This window comes from Lytechinus variegatus, chromosome 12 (assembly GCF_018143015.1).
Source record: "Lytechinus variegatus isolate NC3 chromosome 12, Lvar_3.0, whole genome shotgun sequence".
Taxonomy (NCBI): domain Eukaryota; kingdom Metazoa; phylum Echinodermata; class Echinoidea; order Temnopleuroida; family Toxopneustidae; genus Lytechinus; species Lytechinus variegatus.
In genome coordinates this window covers 3,161,769-3,179,674 of record NC_054751.1, presented here as the reverse complement: position 1 = coordinate 3,179,674, position 17,906 = coordinate 3,161,769, and the positions used below count along the sequence as shown (strand labels likewise).

The 17,906-nt window shown below is 37.8% G+C and overlaps 1 protein-coding gene across 1 annotated transcript; it reads left to right on the top strand.

The window, feature by feature from the left end:
* The first annotated feature begins 1,302 nt into the window (after window positions 1-1,302).
* LOC121424987 (ABC transporter F family member 4-like) lies at window positions 1,303-16,361 on the top strand. The gene is made up of 8 exons (XM_041620899.1): window positions 1,303-1,443; window positions 4,794-4,951; window positions 6,156-7,717; window positions 8,410-8,456; window positions 10,335-10,575; window positions 11,498-11,659; window positions 12,654-12,799; window positions 14,333-16,361. Exons 2-8 carry the CDS (start codon window positions 4,807-4,809, stop codon window positions 14,577-14,579), a joined length of 2,550 nt encoding a protein of 849 aa, XP_041476833.1. The 5' UTR covers window positions 1,303-1,443; window positions 4,794-4,806; the 3' UTR covers window positions 14,580-16,361.
* Window positions 16,362-17,906: the final 1,545 nt, after the last annotated feature.

Genomic DNA, 17,906 nt, shown 5'->3' with positions numbered 1-17,906 from the left:
TTGTTTCAAATGCGATATATAGGCCTATGTTGCATATGATCAGATTCCCCTGTCTATTACAGTAGGTCCATGCTATATTACATAGGCCTATATTTTGTATCAAAATCAATGAGGTCAAAAGTGGATTTAGCTCCTTAATGGAATCAAGCTCTTCATATATGTGTTCCATGTATTTTACCAAAAGTGAAGACCCGGGGTGAAGACTTAACTTGAAGTTGAACGTCATGTATAGTGACGTATTGTATTACCGGACACTATCATATTTCCGGACGCGCATATAACTGCGTAGGAAATCAATTTCGTACCGTAAGACTTCCGCAGTTCAATATCACAGATCAATTCAAAGAACGAGATTGCAAAAACAAGGCGAAAATATAACTTTTACCTTATTTTTCTCTAAAAATGACAGAAAATGCTTGAAATAACATATAGGCCTAAAACACAGTTTTGGCATTAACAATTGATCCCAATTGATCTATTTTCTGATTGAAATACGGACCTGATTTGCCGAATTTCAATCTCGTACGCTCCATCGATTAAATCGTCGACGGCTAGTTCTCAATGTTCCCGGTACCCCGGCCGTGCGCGAGGTTTACCGTGTTGGAGAGCCGTCAATGATCGACAGCGCATCGATAGAACTTAACTTGATGACTGAGTCTTACGATATGAACGAGCTTCATTAACACTTGGAAGTGCAATATCGAACGCGCAATTAAAAAAGGAAATTAGTTAGCAAACGCAAATTTATAACAAAGAACTGATCAGAATCGTTATAAGAAAGCAAACAAAAACTTAGAATTTACTCATGAGATGATTGATCTCGAAAAAAAATCACACCAATTCTTTCTTACATCATTATAATCAAGAATATTTTTACCCGTCCGGCGCGCGTCCGGAATTACAATATAATTTGTCACGCACGAAAATAATTGTTTTTCGCGGAGGGGTATGCGGCAAGTGCGGTGCAAAGAAAATGGTTGAAAAATATAAAATAATTTCATCATATTCATGATTTTCAGAATATTTGGAATAGCAAGTGATAATTTTTCTTGATTGTATTTCCTCTAGTTGTCATTTTTAAAGCACTGAAATGAAAGTGTCCGGCAATAGGATACACTGCCATACTTGCGTGTACCCCCGTGTATATCTGTACAATAACGTTGACGATCGTATCGTCTTCGCCTTTGTATTATACATGTATGTACAATCTGTATAATAGTGTACAAGTTATAAAACTGCCGTTGATTGGATGATTCATTTCAAAGCAACTAATTGCTCCATAATGACGACTGACCAATGACAGCACATGTACAATTGACGTGTTTTACACAAACTAGCATTTTTCCGTTGCCAGTGTAATCAACTTCATCGCACGGAGTTTGAATCGAAATATTTGGAAAATTTCTGACTTCTGTATTTAAATTCAAGTTCTTTGTCAATAAGGTAGGGAGCCCACAATTAGAACTTCCGTTAAAAATCATTTTTTTCATCTTGTTGTTGTAGGGAAGGAAGAATGAATTTATTAACGAACAAATGAAGCAGCTAGTTCGAACGAAGGTGAATTGAAGGAGGCAGAAAAGGGCCGCAGCTCACACCGGGGTAACCCAGCCAGGGAGCAGGCCCGCTTAGCGGGCCCGGGCCAGGGCCAAGACTCGTTCGTGTCCTGTAGTGTAGTGTAATTATGGTTGGTAGTGGATCAGGGGAGCGTTTCATGAAATGACTTGTCGCACGTTTTATCCGACAAGTCCCATTTTATCCGACAATTGGCATAGTACCTATACAAATAGCGAATAGGCATGAGTGCGATGGTGCGAGATTTCGCATGAGGTGAAAGAAAGTTGCTCTATTCAACGAGGCGTTAGCCGAGTTGAATAGAGCGTTTCTTTCTTTCACCGAATGCGAAATCTCGCACCATTGCACGAATAAGAATATTCGCTATTAGTGTTGTACAACGCCTCGGAATCTACCGAAAATATGAAAAAAAACAAGAGTTTTTCCCTCCAGTAATCTATGAAAAGGGAGCAAAAATATTGAAAGCAAAAAGCAAAATCCCACAAGCCGGGCCCACAAGCGCACATGATCTTGGACAGCATTGCGCATTTAGCCAGTGGGCTGTACGCGCATTGTCACCTTATTCAATGAAATCGCATTGTGACGTCACCTCCTAAAGCCGTGCAATGGTACATTTTGGATGGTACGTCTTGTGTGTGCAACGGTACGAATGTGTGACGTTCAGCCTCCCATTTGATCGCGTACAACTAGCTAAGTAGGCGTTGTACAATATATACTAACAGTACCTCTCAGCCAATACTAGATGTCAGACAGTAGGCCTAGAGGTGCACGGCCAATTAATATGGGAGACTCTCTCCAATAGGGGAGACAATCTCCCACATTGGAGACTTGCTTTGCAAAAGGACAAAAGAAACAACACCAACAAAAGCATGATTTTTTACACCTAAAATTTCGATTCACTGAGGTCAGAAGCCCTTTTGTTTTGTGTGTAGGCAACAAAAATCCTTATCAAAACAAAAGTAGACTGTGAATTTTTAAAGTAGACAGTGAAAAGGGGTAATTTTTCATGAGGAATCTGCTTATCACATTTTTATTTGCCGCCAAAGTAATCCTTTTGCAGCAAATGTAAACAAAGGAAATTGGACTCCAAAACTGGAGACAGTCTCTGAAATTGGATACCCAAATTCTTACAAAAGTCTCTGATATTGGAGACAATCTCCCATTGGAGACAGTCTCCAATATTGGCCGTGCGCCTCTACTGTCAGATCTGACAACTTGTCGGATGAAAATGTTGATGAAACACTCCCCGGGCCGAACACTTTTGATGAATTCCATCATATCAAACACATTATTCTTAAAAAAAATCACCATAAATACACAATTAGGCCTACCTTCAAAATATAAATACCGGTCATGCCGGTAGAGTCTAGAGCATATGTAAAAATTTGCCAAAATCGTTTTGATCTAGAGTATCCTTTTTACGATTTTAGCTTCCAAACGGACCCCTGGCCTGGCTTGGCCCTCTTCGCATTGGAAATATTTTGGTCACTGGAAAAATGTATTTTATTACTGGACGTGTGTTTTCTATGGGAAAAGTTGAGAAAACAACAAAATCACTGATGAGCTATTTTGACCATATTTTACTTATTATTTTAAGAATATTAATAAGACTGAAAATTGCGCGTGTTATACAAGGCCGGTCGGTAATACAATCAATCACTATACTAGGCAGACATGGGTACTCTCCAAAATGGGGTAGAATGGGGTCGCAATAGCACTCCAAAAGTAAATAAAAAAGGGGAAAAATCAAATTATGTATTTACCTCGATTATATGGATGAAGGTCTGTCGTGACACAGAATCCTGACATCGAGGCACAAACTGGGCCCTCGGTCAAAAAGAGGAAAAGTTAGGCCTCTATCATATGACTATCATAGTATCAGTATCACTATCTATTGTATGTCACGTTCGTTCTCGGTATCGATCAGTCATTTTGTTTTCAATTTTGAAAGAATGAGAACGAACTAGACAGAACTTTTCCTTTTTGACGGTCCAGTTTGTGCCTCAATGTCAAGATTCTGTGTCATGATTGACCTTCAGTTTTCATCCATATATTTTAATAATAGAGGTAGATCTAAATGCAGAATTTATTTTCCCCTCTATTATTTGGGGTGCTATTGCAACCCAGCCATTCTACCCCATTTTGGAGAGTACCGTCTGCCTACTATTACACAAACGAGTCCTTGGCTCCGGCCGCGGAGCTCACTGGGTTAACACTGGGGCGGCTGCTAGCTGTTCGCCGTTATGGCCGCGAGACTGCATGATGCATTGACAAGATGATCTGGCCAACCTCATCCATAGGATGAGTGGGTCTGGCCTGGGAAAGAAATTGTGCGTGTGCTCGGGTGTTTCATAATTGGTATTGATGTTCTTGAGCTAGGTAATTGAATAGGACTTACGTCAGTCTAAAGTATGTGCAAATTTGCTTTTGTCCTTGGGAATGGTAAAGATTAGATGGAATAAGATTTATATCATGAGATTATTTATTTCCCTGCCTGGTGGTCCTGGCCAACACCAGTGCCCAGGATTGATCAATCATCTCGTTCTCGTTCTCAACTCGATTGGTCTAGTTTAAGTTTAGTTAAGATTGAGATGATGATTGATCGATCCTGGCACTTATTTGTGGTTTAATGTTAGAATTTAGATCTAACTTTGCACGTTGTCTTGACTTGACTTGCACTTGTCTTCACATGAAAACTGAATTTGACGAAACTGAGAAACCATTTTATAAACTAGATCTATCATCTAACTGTTAGTTAGAGTCATGCAAGTGAGCCTTGTCCTCTGGCGTTAGTTGTGTTTAATTTCATGCTCAATTTTTAGCCCACCGTCTTCAGCTTTACCTGTTTTAAATTAAAAAAAAAATAAAATAGATCTAGGCCTAGATCTACCTATATCTAATAAAAACAACTTCCCATAAAATTATGATAAACTCAGTCTCTCAAAAGTCTTATATATACATGTAGAGGTCTAGTACAAAGTGACCAACTTTCATGACTTTGACTCTTATTATGTAAAAGCTTCTACATGTACATGTACGTCATAACCTGTTTGTAATATCTTGTCTTTCCATTTCAATCTTTATGCCTGTATTTTCTTCTCTTCTTCATATTACACATGGTGAACCGTAAACCTTCTCCATGTTCCAAACTCCACCATGCAACCCTAAAAAGATCATCTGTTTGTAATATGATGGAAATTTTTGTGTGGATATGATTTCAGGCACTGATGCAAGATGTCACTGAAGAAAAATCCCTCTTTCCAGGAGGAGCTTTCATCCAAACTGAAAGAACGAAAGAGACGAGGACTTAGTACAGGTTTCACTTCAGAATCTGAAGACAGTGACGATGATGATGCACTTGGAGGTCTCAGTGATGATGGTGAGATAAAAAAAAGGGATAATCATTAGGCCTGGGATGAATATACCCTTTTTGCCATTTGATTGTTCGCTGTAAAGGTAAACAATCAAATAATATGACAAGTTGTACACATGTTTTCAAAGGAGAAATATATTGATTATGAATATGGCCTTATTATATATAAGTGGAAGGGTAATGATGTGGGGATTATCATTTGGTCATTAAAAAATACCAAAGAAAAATACATAGGTGGAAATCGCCAATTAAAAACTCTGAATTGACTTGAATTTGACGACATGTATGTCTGCACGAGAGACGTGATTGGCTGTCCCACGTCAAGCTCCACTTGCATGCAAAACGTGTTGCGAGGGTACCTTTTCTCCACTGTCACTGCATACTTCGATCACGAAATGAAAGAAAACACAGAAGTCTATCTGAATTTGGATTTTGAAATGGATGGTTTTGAAGATGAAGAGATCGATGATGAAGTTTCTAGCTCTACTGAGCAACAAAGTGATGTGGATGAAGGTAAATTAAAGGAATATTACGCTGATTATGATGAGTCGGACAACTGAACTTGCATGCCGATTCGCTACTAACTCATGCAGCTGCTAGCTGCACTGCGTTTCAAATCCATGAAAAGTGATGGTTTGTTTACAATCACATGCGAGCTAAGGCATGTTGCGGATGATCTTTTACATATAATTTCAATGTACCTCAACTCTTTGCTTCGAAAAAGGTTTTATCATAATAAAAAATTAATACCAGGTGTTACTATATTTTTATATAGATACAAGATACAACTTGTCCATTTAGTGCTCAGCAAAATTGAAAGAAATGTGTAATAGAACCTGTCTAGAAAGACCACCTTTCTACAGTGGTCACTTTTTATGCTTCCCTTGTGTCGCTTTAATAAGTACAGCCACAATTAATATGTTGACATTTGACAAAACGTTTATGAGTAAGATACAGAGAATGAGGATCAGCTGGGAAGACAAAGTCTTATGAGTTGTCATGTGGCATCAGAGGCACAAGTATTGACTTATCATCCATGACTCAAAAGAGAAGTTGGTCATGAAATATTGAAATACATGTAGTCCTGCCAATATATTTTGTCAATATAAAAGTGTGGTGTTTTTATTCAGAGAAGTGAAGCAGTTAGTGATATTGAAATCGTTGAAGATATATAATTTTCGTCATTATCAATTATGCTATTTCTTTCCAGACATCCTGTCTCAGTTCACCTCCAAGAACTCAAAGAAGCCACAACCATCTCAGTCCAAACCGTGGGAGCCACCATCCACTAAACAGAGGCCGTCACCTTCACCATCACCTCGCTCTCTGACTAAATCTTCCAGCGATGCCTTCCCAACTGCTCCTCCAAGAAACAAAGGTCTATCTGGAAGTGATAGTCCAAAGTCCAGGAAGTCAGCAGGTTCACCAGATCCTATCAGGGCTCTCCTTGGAGATGACAGTGGCACAAAGAAGAAGCCTCCTCCAAAGCCAAGTCCAAGACTACGTTCAGGGACCACAGACTCGTCTCCACGATCGGAGGATGACTCCCCAAGACCTCAACCAAGGCCAAGGAATAAAGGACCATCAGAGATTGACAAATTGCTCGGCATTGCTTCATCCCCAGAGCCAGACAAAAGAAAGAAATCCTTGTTTGATGAGTATGATGAGAGCCAGGGACCTAAGGGTGGTTCTGGTAAGCAGCCACCTAAACCTAAGGACAGATCAAAATCTCCTCTGATGGACATGTCAGGGCAAAGAGGAAAGTCCTCAAAGACTAGAAGTGAATCTCCTGACAGGAAATCCCCTGACCTTGATGACTTGTTAGGCATGAAGAACAAAAGCAAACAAGGGAGGGCTTCACCAGAGCTGAAGCCGAAATCCAAGAGTAGGAGCGGCTCTCCAGAGAGACAAGCTAGTAAGGCAATTAATGATCGGCGGAAAAAGGATAATAAATCTCCAGATCTTGATGATTTATTGGGTCTTACAGACAAGAAGAAATCAGAAAGGGTTTCAAGTAATTCCAAGCCCAAGATCAGGAGTGGATCACCTGATAGAAGGGGTGGGGGAGCAAATGATGATCAACGGAAAAGAGACAAGTCTCCAGATTTAGATGACCTTCTGGGATTAAGGAGCAAGAAGAATCGAAGTCCATCACCAGAAAGGAATCGTGGTAAGGAGCCCAGATCAGAGATAGATGATCTTCTAAATGGTCCATCGTCTAAATCAAAACCCAGGAAACAGAAGGGACTATTGGACTCCTCGTCTGAGGAAGATGATGAAGTGTCCAAAGTGAACAACAGGTTAGGGTCCATGAATCTGAAGCAGAAAGGAGGGTCAAAATCAGCTTCTCCTAAACCGAAAAGCCTTTTGGATACCCTTGCAGATTCTGAAGAAGAGGATGTTAGCTCCAAACGTGGTAGAAGTAGAAGGTCACCGTCTCCTCAAGGCTTTCCACCAAAGCCAAAACCTAGAGTGCCGCAGGATAGAACAGACACAAAAACCAACAGAGAGACACCTCAAAAGACAGACGACTCCAAAGCTAAATCTCGTAAGAACCGAATACCTGGTCTGAACTCTGATTCTGATTCAGATGAAAATAGTCAGGTCTGGTCCAACAAGAAAGGCCAGCAGAAGCAATCACTTCTGGATGTTTTAGATGATGAACCTGTAAGAAAGAAAGATAAAAAGAAAGCTAGAGGATTGCTTGATGATAGTGATGATGATAGCGACATGGAAGATCATCCCCCAAAGATGACAAATAGGCGACCTAAGGTTTGTTTCCTTGATTATGGTCAAGAATCTGGGAAGATTGTGGAAGTAAATATTACTTACATTTCATGGTTTATCAAAAGCAGATGTTTTCTGAAATTGTGATGAAGGAAAATGATGCAAAAAATAGATACTCAAGGAAGCAAATTGATTTTTAAAGACAATTATAAAGTTTGTTCAGGATTTAAAATCAAATTCATATTTCCAGCTACCGATGTAACTATGATTGCAAACATTGGTGCATGTCGGAGCTTTACAGACAAAGCGTTCTTTTGCATATATAAGATATTCACAATATTGTACTACCATACCATTTAATGATTTTTTTTTTTGGTAAGCATAGACTCCACATATCGTGTGCAGAATACATTAATGCAGATATACATGTATGGCCAACCTCAATTATTTGTTGATGTTTAGAAAAAGCCAATTTCTTCCATTTATTAACATGTCTAAAATCTCAGGTAATATCGAGGCATATGTCTTGTCATTCTATCTGAAGGATTTTCCTTTTTATTTACTTTTGACAAGAAAAATTCTATCAATTCAGAATTATTTTCTAAATAAAAGAAATAATCTCAAGAAAAAATATTTGTATATTGATTTTGTTGTAGCTAACAGATGGGATATTGAAAATGCAGCATGTAATGCTGAGTGAGATGATTTTGACTTTCATCCTTTCTTTGTTTATTCAGGAGGGATATCAAAGTGACGGAGAATCACAAAAAGAAAAGAAGAAAAAGTAAGTAATGATAACATTATAGTTAGTTTTATACAGTGTAGGGAGTAGAAAGTGATTAAATTTTTGTCATTGACCAGTGATATACGTAGGAAGCAAGATCGTCCTGTTGCAAATTGTCCACGATGTTGCAAAGAGGGGCATAATATCATTCGATATTTCAATTTGCGATATATTTTTGAATAATATTGAATATTGAATATTAGATAGTAGTTTTCTGATGATGATGATGTATTGCGGTAACACGATATTGTTGGTTATGTACGGAACTGTATGTATCTTCATGTGTTATTTGGAAGTATCATGGTGTCATGGTTCTGACTTTCTCCTTCAATCAGAGGGTTGTGGGTTCAAATCCTACTCCAGGTGAAAATGAATTTTAGTCAGCAAGAAATTTATCCCTATGTGCTGCACTCAACCCCTGTAAGGTGAATGGGTGCATGGTAGGATATATTCCTTGGAAGTTTGACTGCCTATTCGGCAGCTTAGCTACAGCCAGAATAATAATGATACAATGTATAAAGTGCAGTTAATAAATTTACCTTCCAAGTCAGGCAGCAATGTATACAGGGTTCCCAGTCCATCAGGGAATTTTTGAAAATTATTTTACTTTTTTCCAGTCAGGGAAAAATCAGGGAATTTGATTTTTAAAATACCTCAAATCGGAAAAATGTCTCAAATGAGGGAAAAATCGAAAAGTTGAAAGCACGGTAGTCAGTCAGACTCTGTTATATTTTGTTGCATATTAAAACACATCCATTAACTCTTCATGCGTTACATTCGCATAATTGCACATCCGTAGGCGTGTTTCATTCGCATTATTGCACAACCACGCATATCCCATAGACGTCCCCTGTCCCATCGTTTTTCGAACAATTGCATGCCCCGGAGCGTGCCTAGCTACAATGTATAGCCTGGCGTTTTTGTATACGGTACATGTGTATCGATCGCGCGTGCGACATTAGTTTAGCGTTCGACGGATTATCGCAGTTTACAAATTACAGAATCGTTGAGTTTTCCCCAAAAATCAATACATCCTGATCACAGCCAGGAAGTTCATTGAAAAAGGAGAGGATAAAATCAATAAAACCCTCCTCACAAACAATACCATGGCCAGGTTTATTGTTAGGAGTCTGTGACTCATGGCATGGATATGGTGGTAATAATTAGTTTTACAGCATTGTTTTGTACTGAAAATACATGTAATTCACTGCAACAACTTAGGAAACATGCAAAAGTAGGAATGGGTTTTATCCCCGGGGGGCCACTTCCATTCACAAGTGGATACCATGCGCGACCATGGGGTCTCGAAAAGCACCCTAAACACGTAATTTCCATATTCTGAAAATGCACCCCTTAACAAGTATTGGCGTGTGAAACCCTACCCTTAACAAGTATTGGAGACAAAACGATACTCTTGGCAAATATTCCCTGAAATGAACCCCTAAACAAGTACAGGAATGTTTTATTGTTATGGGTCCTTCGGTCGTCGGCTTTACCTTATTTGGTTTAGTACGACCCCACTCTAAACACGAAGTGTTGGGGGCAAAAAGGACATCCTTTATAAAACATTTGAATTTTGTTTTATCATCCCCGCAAATTCAACCCTAAACACGTAATTTTCCTAGCGAAATAGATACCCTTTTTTCATTATTTTTGTGTTTTTGACACCCTTATCACGTTACGTACGTAACGTGCCCTATCGTGAAAAAGACATCCTTTTTACGTGTTTTTTTGGTCGCGCATGGTATCCACTCGTCAATGTAAGTGGCCCCTCCTGGGTTTTGTCAGGGAATTCTTAAACTCCATCAGGGAAAAATCAGTGAATTTTGTTCTCTTGAAAAGCTGGGAATCCTGATCATATAACTTTCTTTTTTTCAGACCAAAAGTTCACAAACCAACTCCTAGCAGGCCCAAGTCAGCTGCAGTGGGCTCCCTCAACTCAAGCTTCAACTCCAGTGAGATGATGGCTACACTCGGCTCAGGAGGAGGAGTGCAGGATTCCTCTGCTATCAGACAGGCCATCTATGAACAATGGCGGGCAGAGAAAACAGAGAGACTGAAGAAGCAAAAGAAGGAAGCAAAGAAGAGGGAGGATGAAGAAAAGGAGAAGAAAGTCAAGGTATCCTAGTGCATTTTTTTTTTTAACGTGGGGGGGGGACACATTCAGTCATAGAACAATAAAGTATAGAAGAACAATAACAAATGGAAACGTTGAAAATGGACTGAACATTAAATGGCAAATGAATTCATCAAGGTTTATCATTTTATTTGTGCTACTGGTATTCTCACACTTCTTTGGTTGGATGTCCAATTTTACTTACAAAAAAAATAATTCATAGATATGATGGCATGAGAAATCATTCTTTATTACAGTAATGTCAACTGTTTTTCCATTTAGCCTAGTTTTTCAAATTTCCCCTTTGTCTATTTTTTATCTTGTACTGGTTAGAATTGAAATTTTGTTTGTAAATAGTAGATCTGTCAAACTGTATTCACAAAAGTACAAAGAAGTCACAGATTATACAATATTGATTTCATTTTTAAACAAACATTCATAATAAAAACAAATATATTATGAGAAGACAGGAAAAAACTTGCTAATGTTTAAGTGGCCATGTTGTTCTCTATATAGAGTCTGCTGCCCTCTATATGCATCTCATAGCTTAGCCACTAACAAAGAGATATTCTGAAGAAAATGTTAGAACTATGTGTTATGTATTACATTGTTTTAGCGTAATACCGGAACCCGCACACATCACATGTATTCCTTCATTCTGTCCGTTCCAACCCAGGCCTTGTAGATGAACTTGTTTTGGTTGAAATAGGATTAGACCATGTGGGATGATAAGTCCAAATGGAAAGTTGATGAATTTGGCTGGTGAAGACAAAGTGGAAATGAAACAAATGTGAAGGCATGAGACGAAATATTAAATTATAGTGAACTGATCAGAATTCCTCTCTGAATAATCTGAAAATGATTATGTTGTTTGTATGCTATAATTATTTTTCTCATAATTGAACTATTCTTGTGTCATTACCAGGAAGCTGAAGAGAAGAAGTTTGAAAACATGGCTTCTTTCAAGGCGTGGCAGAATTCCAAGAAATCGGTGTTGTCAAACCAACGCAAGAAAGAACTCAAGAAACAAGAGGAAGAACGGCGCAAGAAGGAAGAAGAAGAATCTAAGAAGTATGAAGCTAAAAAGGTAATTTAAACTAAAACTTATCATTGTACTCTTGTACCCATCTTGCTTCAACCACTATAAACAGTGCCATCTCAAGTCCTAATCTATGTCATATGGACCCTACTTCTATCCAGCATGTAGCATTGTGATATGTATACTCACTACAATGAAAAAGAACATGAGGGAGGTCTTAAAAATTTGTGAACAGCAGTTCTGTCCCTAAGTGTTAGAGCTGATAAAAAAATCGCAAATGTGTTGTTCCCCAGAGTCCAGGATGAAACTGCTGTTTTGATCCACCATTTTTGACAAAGACTTCTTAGTAGTTCTTTGTTATGAAGGGCATATGACTATACATTTTCTATGTTCTTGAATCGTCATGGAGTGAAATCTCCATATTAAAGATAAATTCCAGTTTTGGTAACGATCTCAAAATGACTTTTTACAGAATCTAATATAATGACCACCCAAGTGTTTGTATGAATAAAAAATATGTGCCAAAGGATTCTGCGAGAAATTGTGTAATTGCTGAGAAATAAGCGCGGATTCGGTCACTTCCGTCGGGTCTTTATTCCAGCAATAATAATACACTGTCCCATGTGTGCCTATCTGTGTTGGGGATCTTCAGTGTGAACGTTTTTCAGCGTAGATTTCAAGATTTCACAAAGTTCAGTTTATGTAACTGTACCAGATCTAGATCCTCTATGATATACTGACAATTAAGCCTGGTTTTACAGATTTTCTCATGAAATCAGTGTTTCCTGCAACTACTGGCATTTCTCTTTAATGTAATATTCGAGTAACATTCACATTATATCAGATGGTAAATGGCCTGAATTGCAATTTCGTGTATTTAGTACTTGGTAGACAAACTGGTTGGAGATGTAGTAGGATTACACCATGTGAGATCATGATCCCAAACGGAAAGTTGGCTGTTGACGATGTGACAATTTACCATAAATGAGAAGAAACTCATCCACCCACGTTTGAATTGAATTCCTATTTGCTCCCATTGCAGGCTTTTGAGATGTGGAAGGCTAATAAAGATGAGGTTCTCATCGACAAACATCGGAAGGAAAAGAAAAAGCAGAAGAACCTGGAAGAAACCAAAATCTATGAGAAGGAGAACAAAGAAAAAGATGCCAATAGTGCTTACAAGAAATGGTAAGAATCTAATATTATTTTTTTTTAAAGATTATTTTAAACAAAATCAGAATGAGGAATAATATTTTGGACCTCTTCACTCCTGTCCAAAATCAATATCTTCCAGAAAGAAGGTTGTGACAGAGCCTGCTGTGCAATCTCGAAAATATAAGTTACATCACAATCAACTGCATGTGCCTGCTGTTGCCACAAAAAAAACATAGCAAATGGTGATGTTCTTTGGAGACATCATAAATGCCAACTTATTTATCATTGCAAGAATTGAAGAAATTATCCAATCTCACTTCCTAAGTTTAATTTCATTGATGTAAGGTGTGAATTGGAATGTCAATATTGTGAAAAGCTCAATTGTTAGCATGAATTATGGTGCTGTCACTTGTTATGTTGAAACTCCATACTGCAATCACATCAGAACATTCTGTTTTTCCATGTGTATTAAACTTCAAGAATTATTAATGTTATTTTATTTGGCATTTTGCACATGCATCAATAAAAACATAGATTTTAATGTAGTTCAGTTTGACATCAGTGTACAAGATGGTGAGCTTGAATGCTTTCCAGTTACTTCCCATGAGTCTAATAGGTAAACAGTTAATTTTTTGCAAGGGCCTTTCAGGGCTTGCATGTATCTGGGCCACAGTATTAGATTTAACTTTTGGTCTACAGGCAAACCATTGTTTTTTAATTTTTAATTGGCAACTTTACACAACTTATTGCCTAACTCTGCAACATTGGATAAGCTTTAATATTGCAATGAATGGGATTTTCAAGGGATCCCTTTTTGTCTCGCCCACCAGAGGTGAAGGCGAGACTTACGGATCCAAATGTTGTCCGTCCGTCACAAATCTAATGACACATAACTCAACAACCAAAAGTTGCTTTTCAACCAAACTTGGATGGTAGATGGACTTGGGGGACCTGCATGTTATGCTGCAATTGGAAGTCACATGGTAAGGTCAAAGGTCAATTTCAGGTCAACGTTAAGGTTTACATGCAAGACTCTCTTATGACACCTAACTCCAAAACTATAAGTCACTTTTCAACCAAACTTGGATGGTGGATGGACTTAGGCGACCTGCATCTTTTGCTGCAGTGGGAGGTCACATGGTAAGGTCTAAGGTCATTTTCAGGTCAACATTAAAATTTAGGTGCAAGGCTCTTATGACAAGTGTTATTCCATCCAGTCATTTCACAATGAAGTTTTGATACAATTCTGTTGCGTGCCCTCGCAAATCACGATATTTCTGGTTATTTTCATTAGTGAGCAAGACACAAAATTGCTTTTGCCTTGTGTTTAGTTTCCAGTGCTCTTTTGAGCATTTTGGGGGCTTAATTGCCCCAGCCCCCATGTAATTTTTTTCCCTTCTCAGTGCTGACCTATGAATAATATTGCTTTCTTCTCTTCTGTCATATTTCAACATTGCTATCATTTATTTGTCATTAGTATTATTTACTTGTTAACATGGTATGTGGTGTGTGTTTTTTATGGCAAAATAAATAACGATCAATGATTTACATCTCCTCTCCTTCCAGGAAATCTGTCAAGGACGACAAACTGCACGATGCTGAGAAGAAGAAAAGACGAGATGAGCAGCTGAAGAAGGAGATGGAGGAACGAGAGAGGAGAGAGAAGGAGAAAGAGAGCCTCGTTGCCTATGATGAATGGGAGGAGAAACTCCAGAGAAGGAAAGAGAGAGAAAGAAGAAGACTACAAAACACTCAGCCTATCTCAACAACTCCGTTTAGACCTAGTGGGAAGACAATCCCGTTCGGAAGATGATGAAATAAACTGATATTTATAGTTGCTCGTAAAAAAAAGATATTTCAGGAAGAACATAAAGTGTTTTTATGCCTCTGCTCGAAGGCCTTATGTTTTTTTATTGTCTGTCACCCCATTTCATTCTCACATTAAAATTCAAAACTAAAGAACTGTTTGGCGGATGAGCTTGTCCAAGTATGCATTTAGGATTGTTGATGAGCTGCTACGTTTTGGGGGTATCAAGGTGAAAGTTAAATGAGGTCACTATATGCTTAAATTACAATGTTCTCGCGAAAACCATTATAGGGTTCAACTTCAACCTTGGTTATTTTAGCTTGTGACAATGGTCTCAGTAGACTTTGCAGTCACGGCGTCAAAGGTCACAGATGTCATCATATATCTGAAAAAAAAGATAGGTCAATACTTTCGATGGATTCTTTAGCAGGTGTAGTGAGATAAAGACATGAAGATTATTATCAGTCAGAGCTCAATATATATAGATGAAGAAATGATGAACCAGGCTGTGGAATATCTAAAAATAAGTTTCAGTTTTGAGTCTTAATTTCCATCATTTATGTTGGGAGACTTTGAGATAAGAAAGAAAGATAAGAAATGGCTCATATTTAAATTATATTGAATAGAGATGTTGATGGACAGATACATCGTTTTAGGAACAGGAAACTTAGAATTGGAAGAGATATAGACAGATAGTAGGATAGATTGATGGATAGGTAGGCTAGTTTTAACCTCCCTCTTCTGTGTATAGATTTCTAACCGTCCTTGAGCAATATGTACTTATTCAGGATAATTATTGTTGGATTTATGTGGAACTTTGATATACATGTATGTGGAATGAATGTGAATTGCCAATTACTACCTGACCTGTGCTCTGTAAGATCAATTTATGTAGTGAATGTATGTAGTGCAATACTCTGTATAAAATTACTTTCTCAGTAGTATTCAGATTTCTAATGTTTTCAAGATGTAAATAGATTGATCCTATTTAATTGTGTATTTAAGAGTGAAATTGGTATAGGCCAGTTGGTTCCTGTATATTCATGAGTTGTCATGCTTACAAGATTTGAATGCTTTGTATAGTGGAGAACTTACTTCATATGTCACCTTGAAGAATTACATTCCCCTTTATTCAAATACATGTAGATTCATTTTGAACCGGTTGTTTTTCAAGCTGTTTTTCAGTGAGCTGACCTGAAGTCTCTTCATATTTTTGTGAGGTGTTCACAGACAATATCAGAATGGATTTCTAAATTCCAAATTTATTAAAATTTGTTTAAATTATTTTAATTTCATGTTGTCCTGGTACACATAAAGCATTTTAAACATACATGTATATTGTGGTGTTCAAAAGTTGTGGACCCCACTAGAAAAAGAACACATTTCAAGTTTTCAAGTTCTGCCATACATGTATTAGATATTTAATTGCGAAGTTTGGTGATAAAAAAATTCAATTCAGCTTGTTCCCCTGAACTTGTCAAAAATTGTAGTATTATTTACATTCAGCACTCAGCATGAAGGAGTGCATTTTGTGGTAGGTTTCACTAACTTTTGAGCACAGCTGTATATATGTATGCAATTAAATTTGAAAAGCTGTATGGCCTTGCCAGGATTGAAGAGAAATTGTATGTCATGATTGCCTGGAGAAGAGGTCAAAACACTTCATATTTCATATCGTCTCCATTTACACCAACCCCTATGAGGATTTCAAAGGACCCATATTAACCCTAAATAAGACTGGGCTATTTCAACGCCCAAGAAGACGGGGGGGCTGATTCAGCCCCCCCCCCCTTATGATCTCGGCCGTCGATGGCGCGATCGCGACGAAAATTGGCACATGCGTTACCCATGGCATTACCTACAAAACTATAACATCAAATTCTGCAAAAAATTCTGGCACATTAACTATGCTAATTTATGCGTAAGAATCATAGTTTGCTCTAATTAATAAAATAATGCCCCTGAAGTGCTTATTTTGGTTTCACTTACTCTAGATAGGCATCTGATCAAATTTATTGTTAAAAAATTTCAACATCGCATTTATTTTCTTATGTATTCTATTGTTTTCTAAATTTCTTATGTATTTCTTTATTTTTTGGCTTTTTGTTTTTTCAATGGAACTTGTCGGGGACTTTATTTTGACCGTAAAAAAGGTAAAATTAATTGATTTTAAGCAGTAGAAGAAAAAATAATGATACATTTATGAATTTTGGCTAAAAACACTATTTGCATTGGATTTGTACACAAATTCATGTTTTTGAGTAATTTTGGGTCTGCATGCACTTACGAAATGTTACATAATTTCGGAACCGTGTACCCGGGGGTCACAATTTTGGTCTCAAAAGTTGCGCGAGACTTGAAAGTAGAAAGTCAGTGAGTGACGCGGTCAAAAAATTCACAATTTTGGTCTCAAAAGTTGCGCGAGACTTGAAAGTAGAAAGTCAGTGACGCGGTCAAGAAATTTCGCACGGCGGACTTCTCGCGAAAAATGTCGAGGGCGGGGCTGAATCAGCCCCCCCCCCCAGTCTTTTTAGGGTTAAAGCTCAATGGCTGGTTGTGGGGCTGATTCATGGTACACAGTTACCAGGAGTCACCCTTCCTATCAATAGATTTACATTACAGTTTAAGCTTTATCAGGGTTCCCAGCCGGTCAGGGAAAATTATTTTACTTTTTTCCAGTCGGCGAAAAATCAGGGAATTTGAAAAAAAAAATTCATATCAAAAGAACTCATTTCAAAACATCCATTGAATGAATGGTTATGGTAGTACTAATCATTCTTACATTTTTATACTGAAAATACTTGTAATGCACTGCAAAAACTTAAACTGGGAATGGGTTTAAATAATTATCAGGGAATTTGTGAACTTCATCATAGAAAAATTAGGGAATTTTGTTTTCTTGAAAAGCTGGGAACCCTGTTTATGTCCCAGGTGGGTGTTTCATTAAGCTGTTTGCAAGTTACAAGTAACTTCAAAAACACTGGTGATCCTCTCTTGTAGAAAATGATAAAGATCATATTTCCATTGGTATTGATATAGTTCTGAAGAAGGGATCACCAGTCATTTGTAAAGTCACTAGTAACTTATGAACAGCTTTATGAAACACCCACCAGGTTAAGCTTTATGGCCCAGGTTTCACATAGGCTTTGTTGCTATTTTGGAGGGTTTAATGTTTGTGCTAAATCTTTGTGATAGGAATTATTTTTTATACCAATTTAGTACAATATCGAACTGCTAGAGGATGAATTTTGAGATGGGACATTTGACAGTGTAGTGCAAACATTTTTTTTTCATTGTTTTTGGCCTCTTGGAATGCCTGTGAGAACACTGATG

Bases quoted from the DNA above. Each gene is read 5' to 3' on its own strand.
- LOC121424987 (XM_041620899.1), top strand. From the start codon at position 4,807: ATGTCACTGAAGAAAAATCCCTCTTTCCAGGAGGAGCTTTCATCCAAA. The intron at 10,576-11,497 runs GTATCCTAGTGC...TGTCATTACCAG, and splicing joins AAAAGGAGAAGAAAGTCAAG to GAAGCTGAAGAGAAGAAGTT. The intron at 12,800-14,332 runs GTAAGAATCTAA...CTCTCCTTCCAG, and splicing joins AATAGTGCTTACAAGAAATG to GAAATCTGTCAAGGACGACA.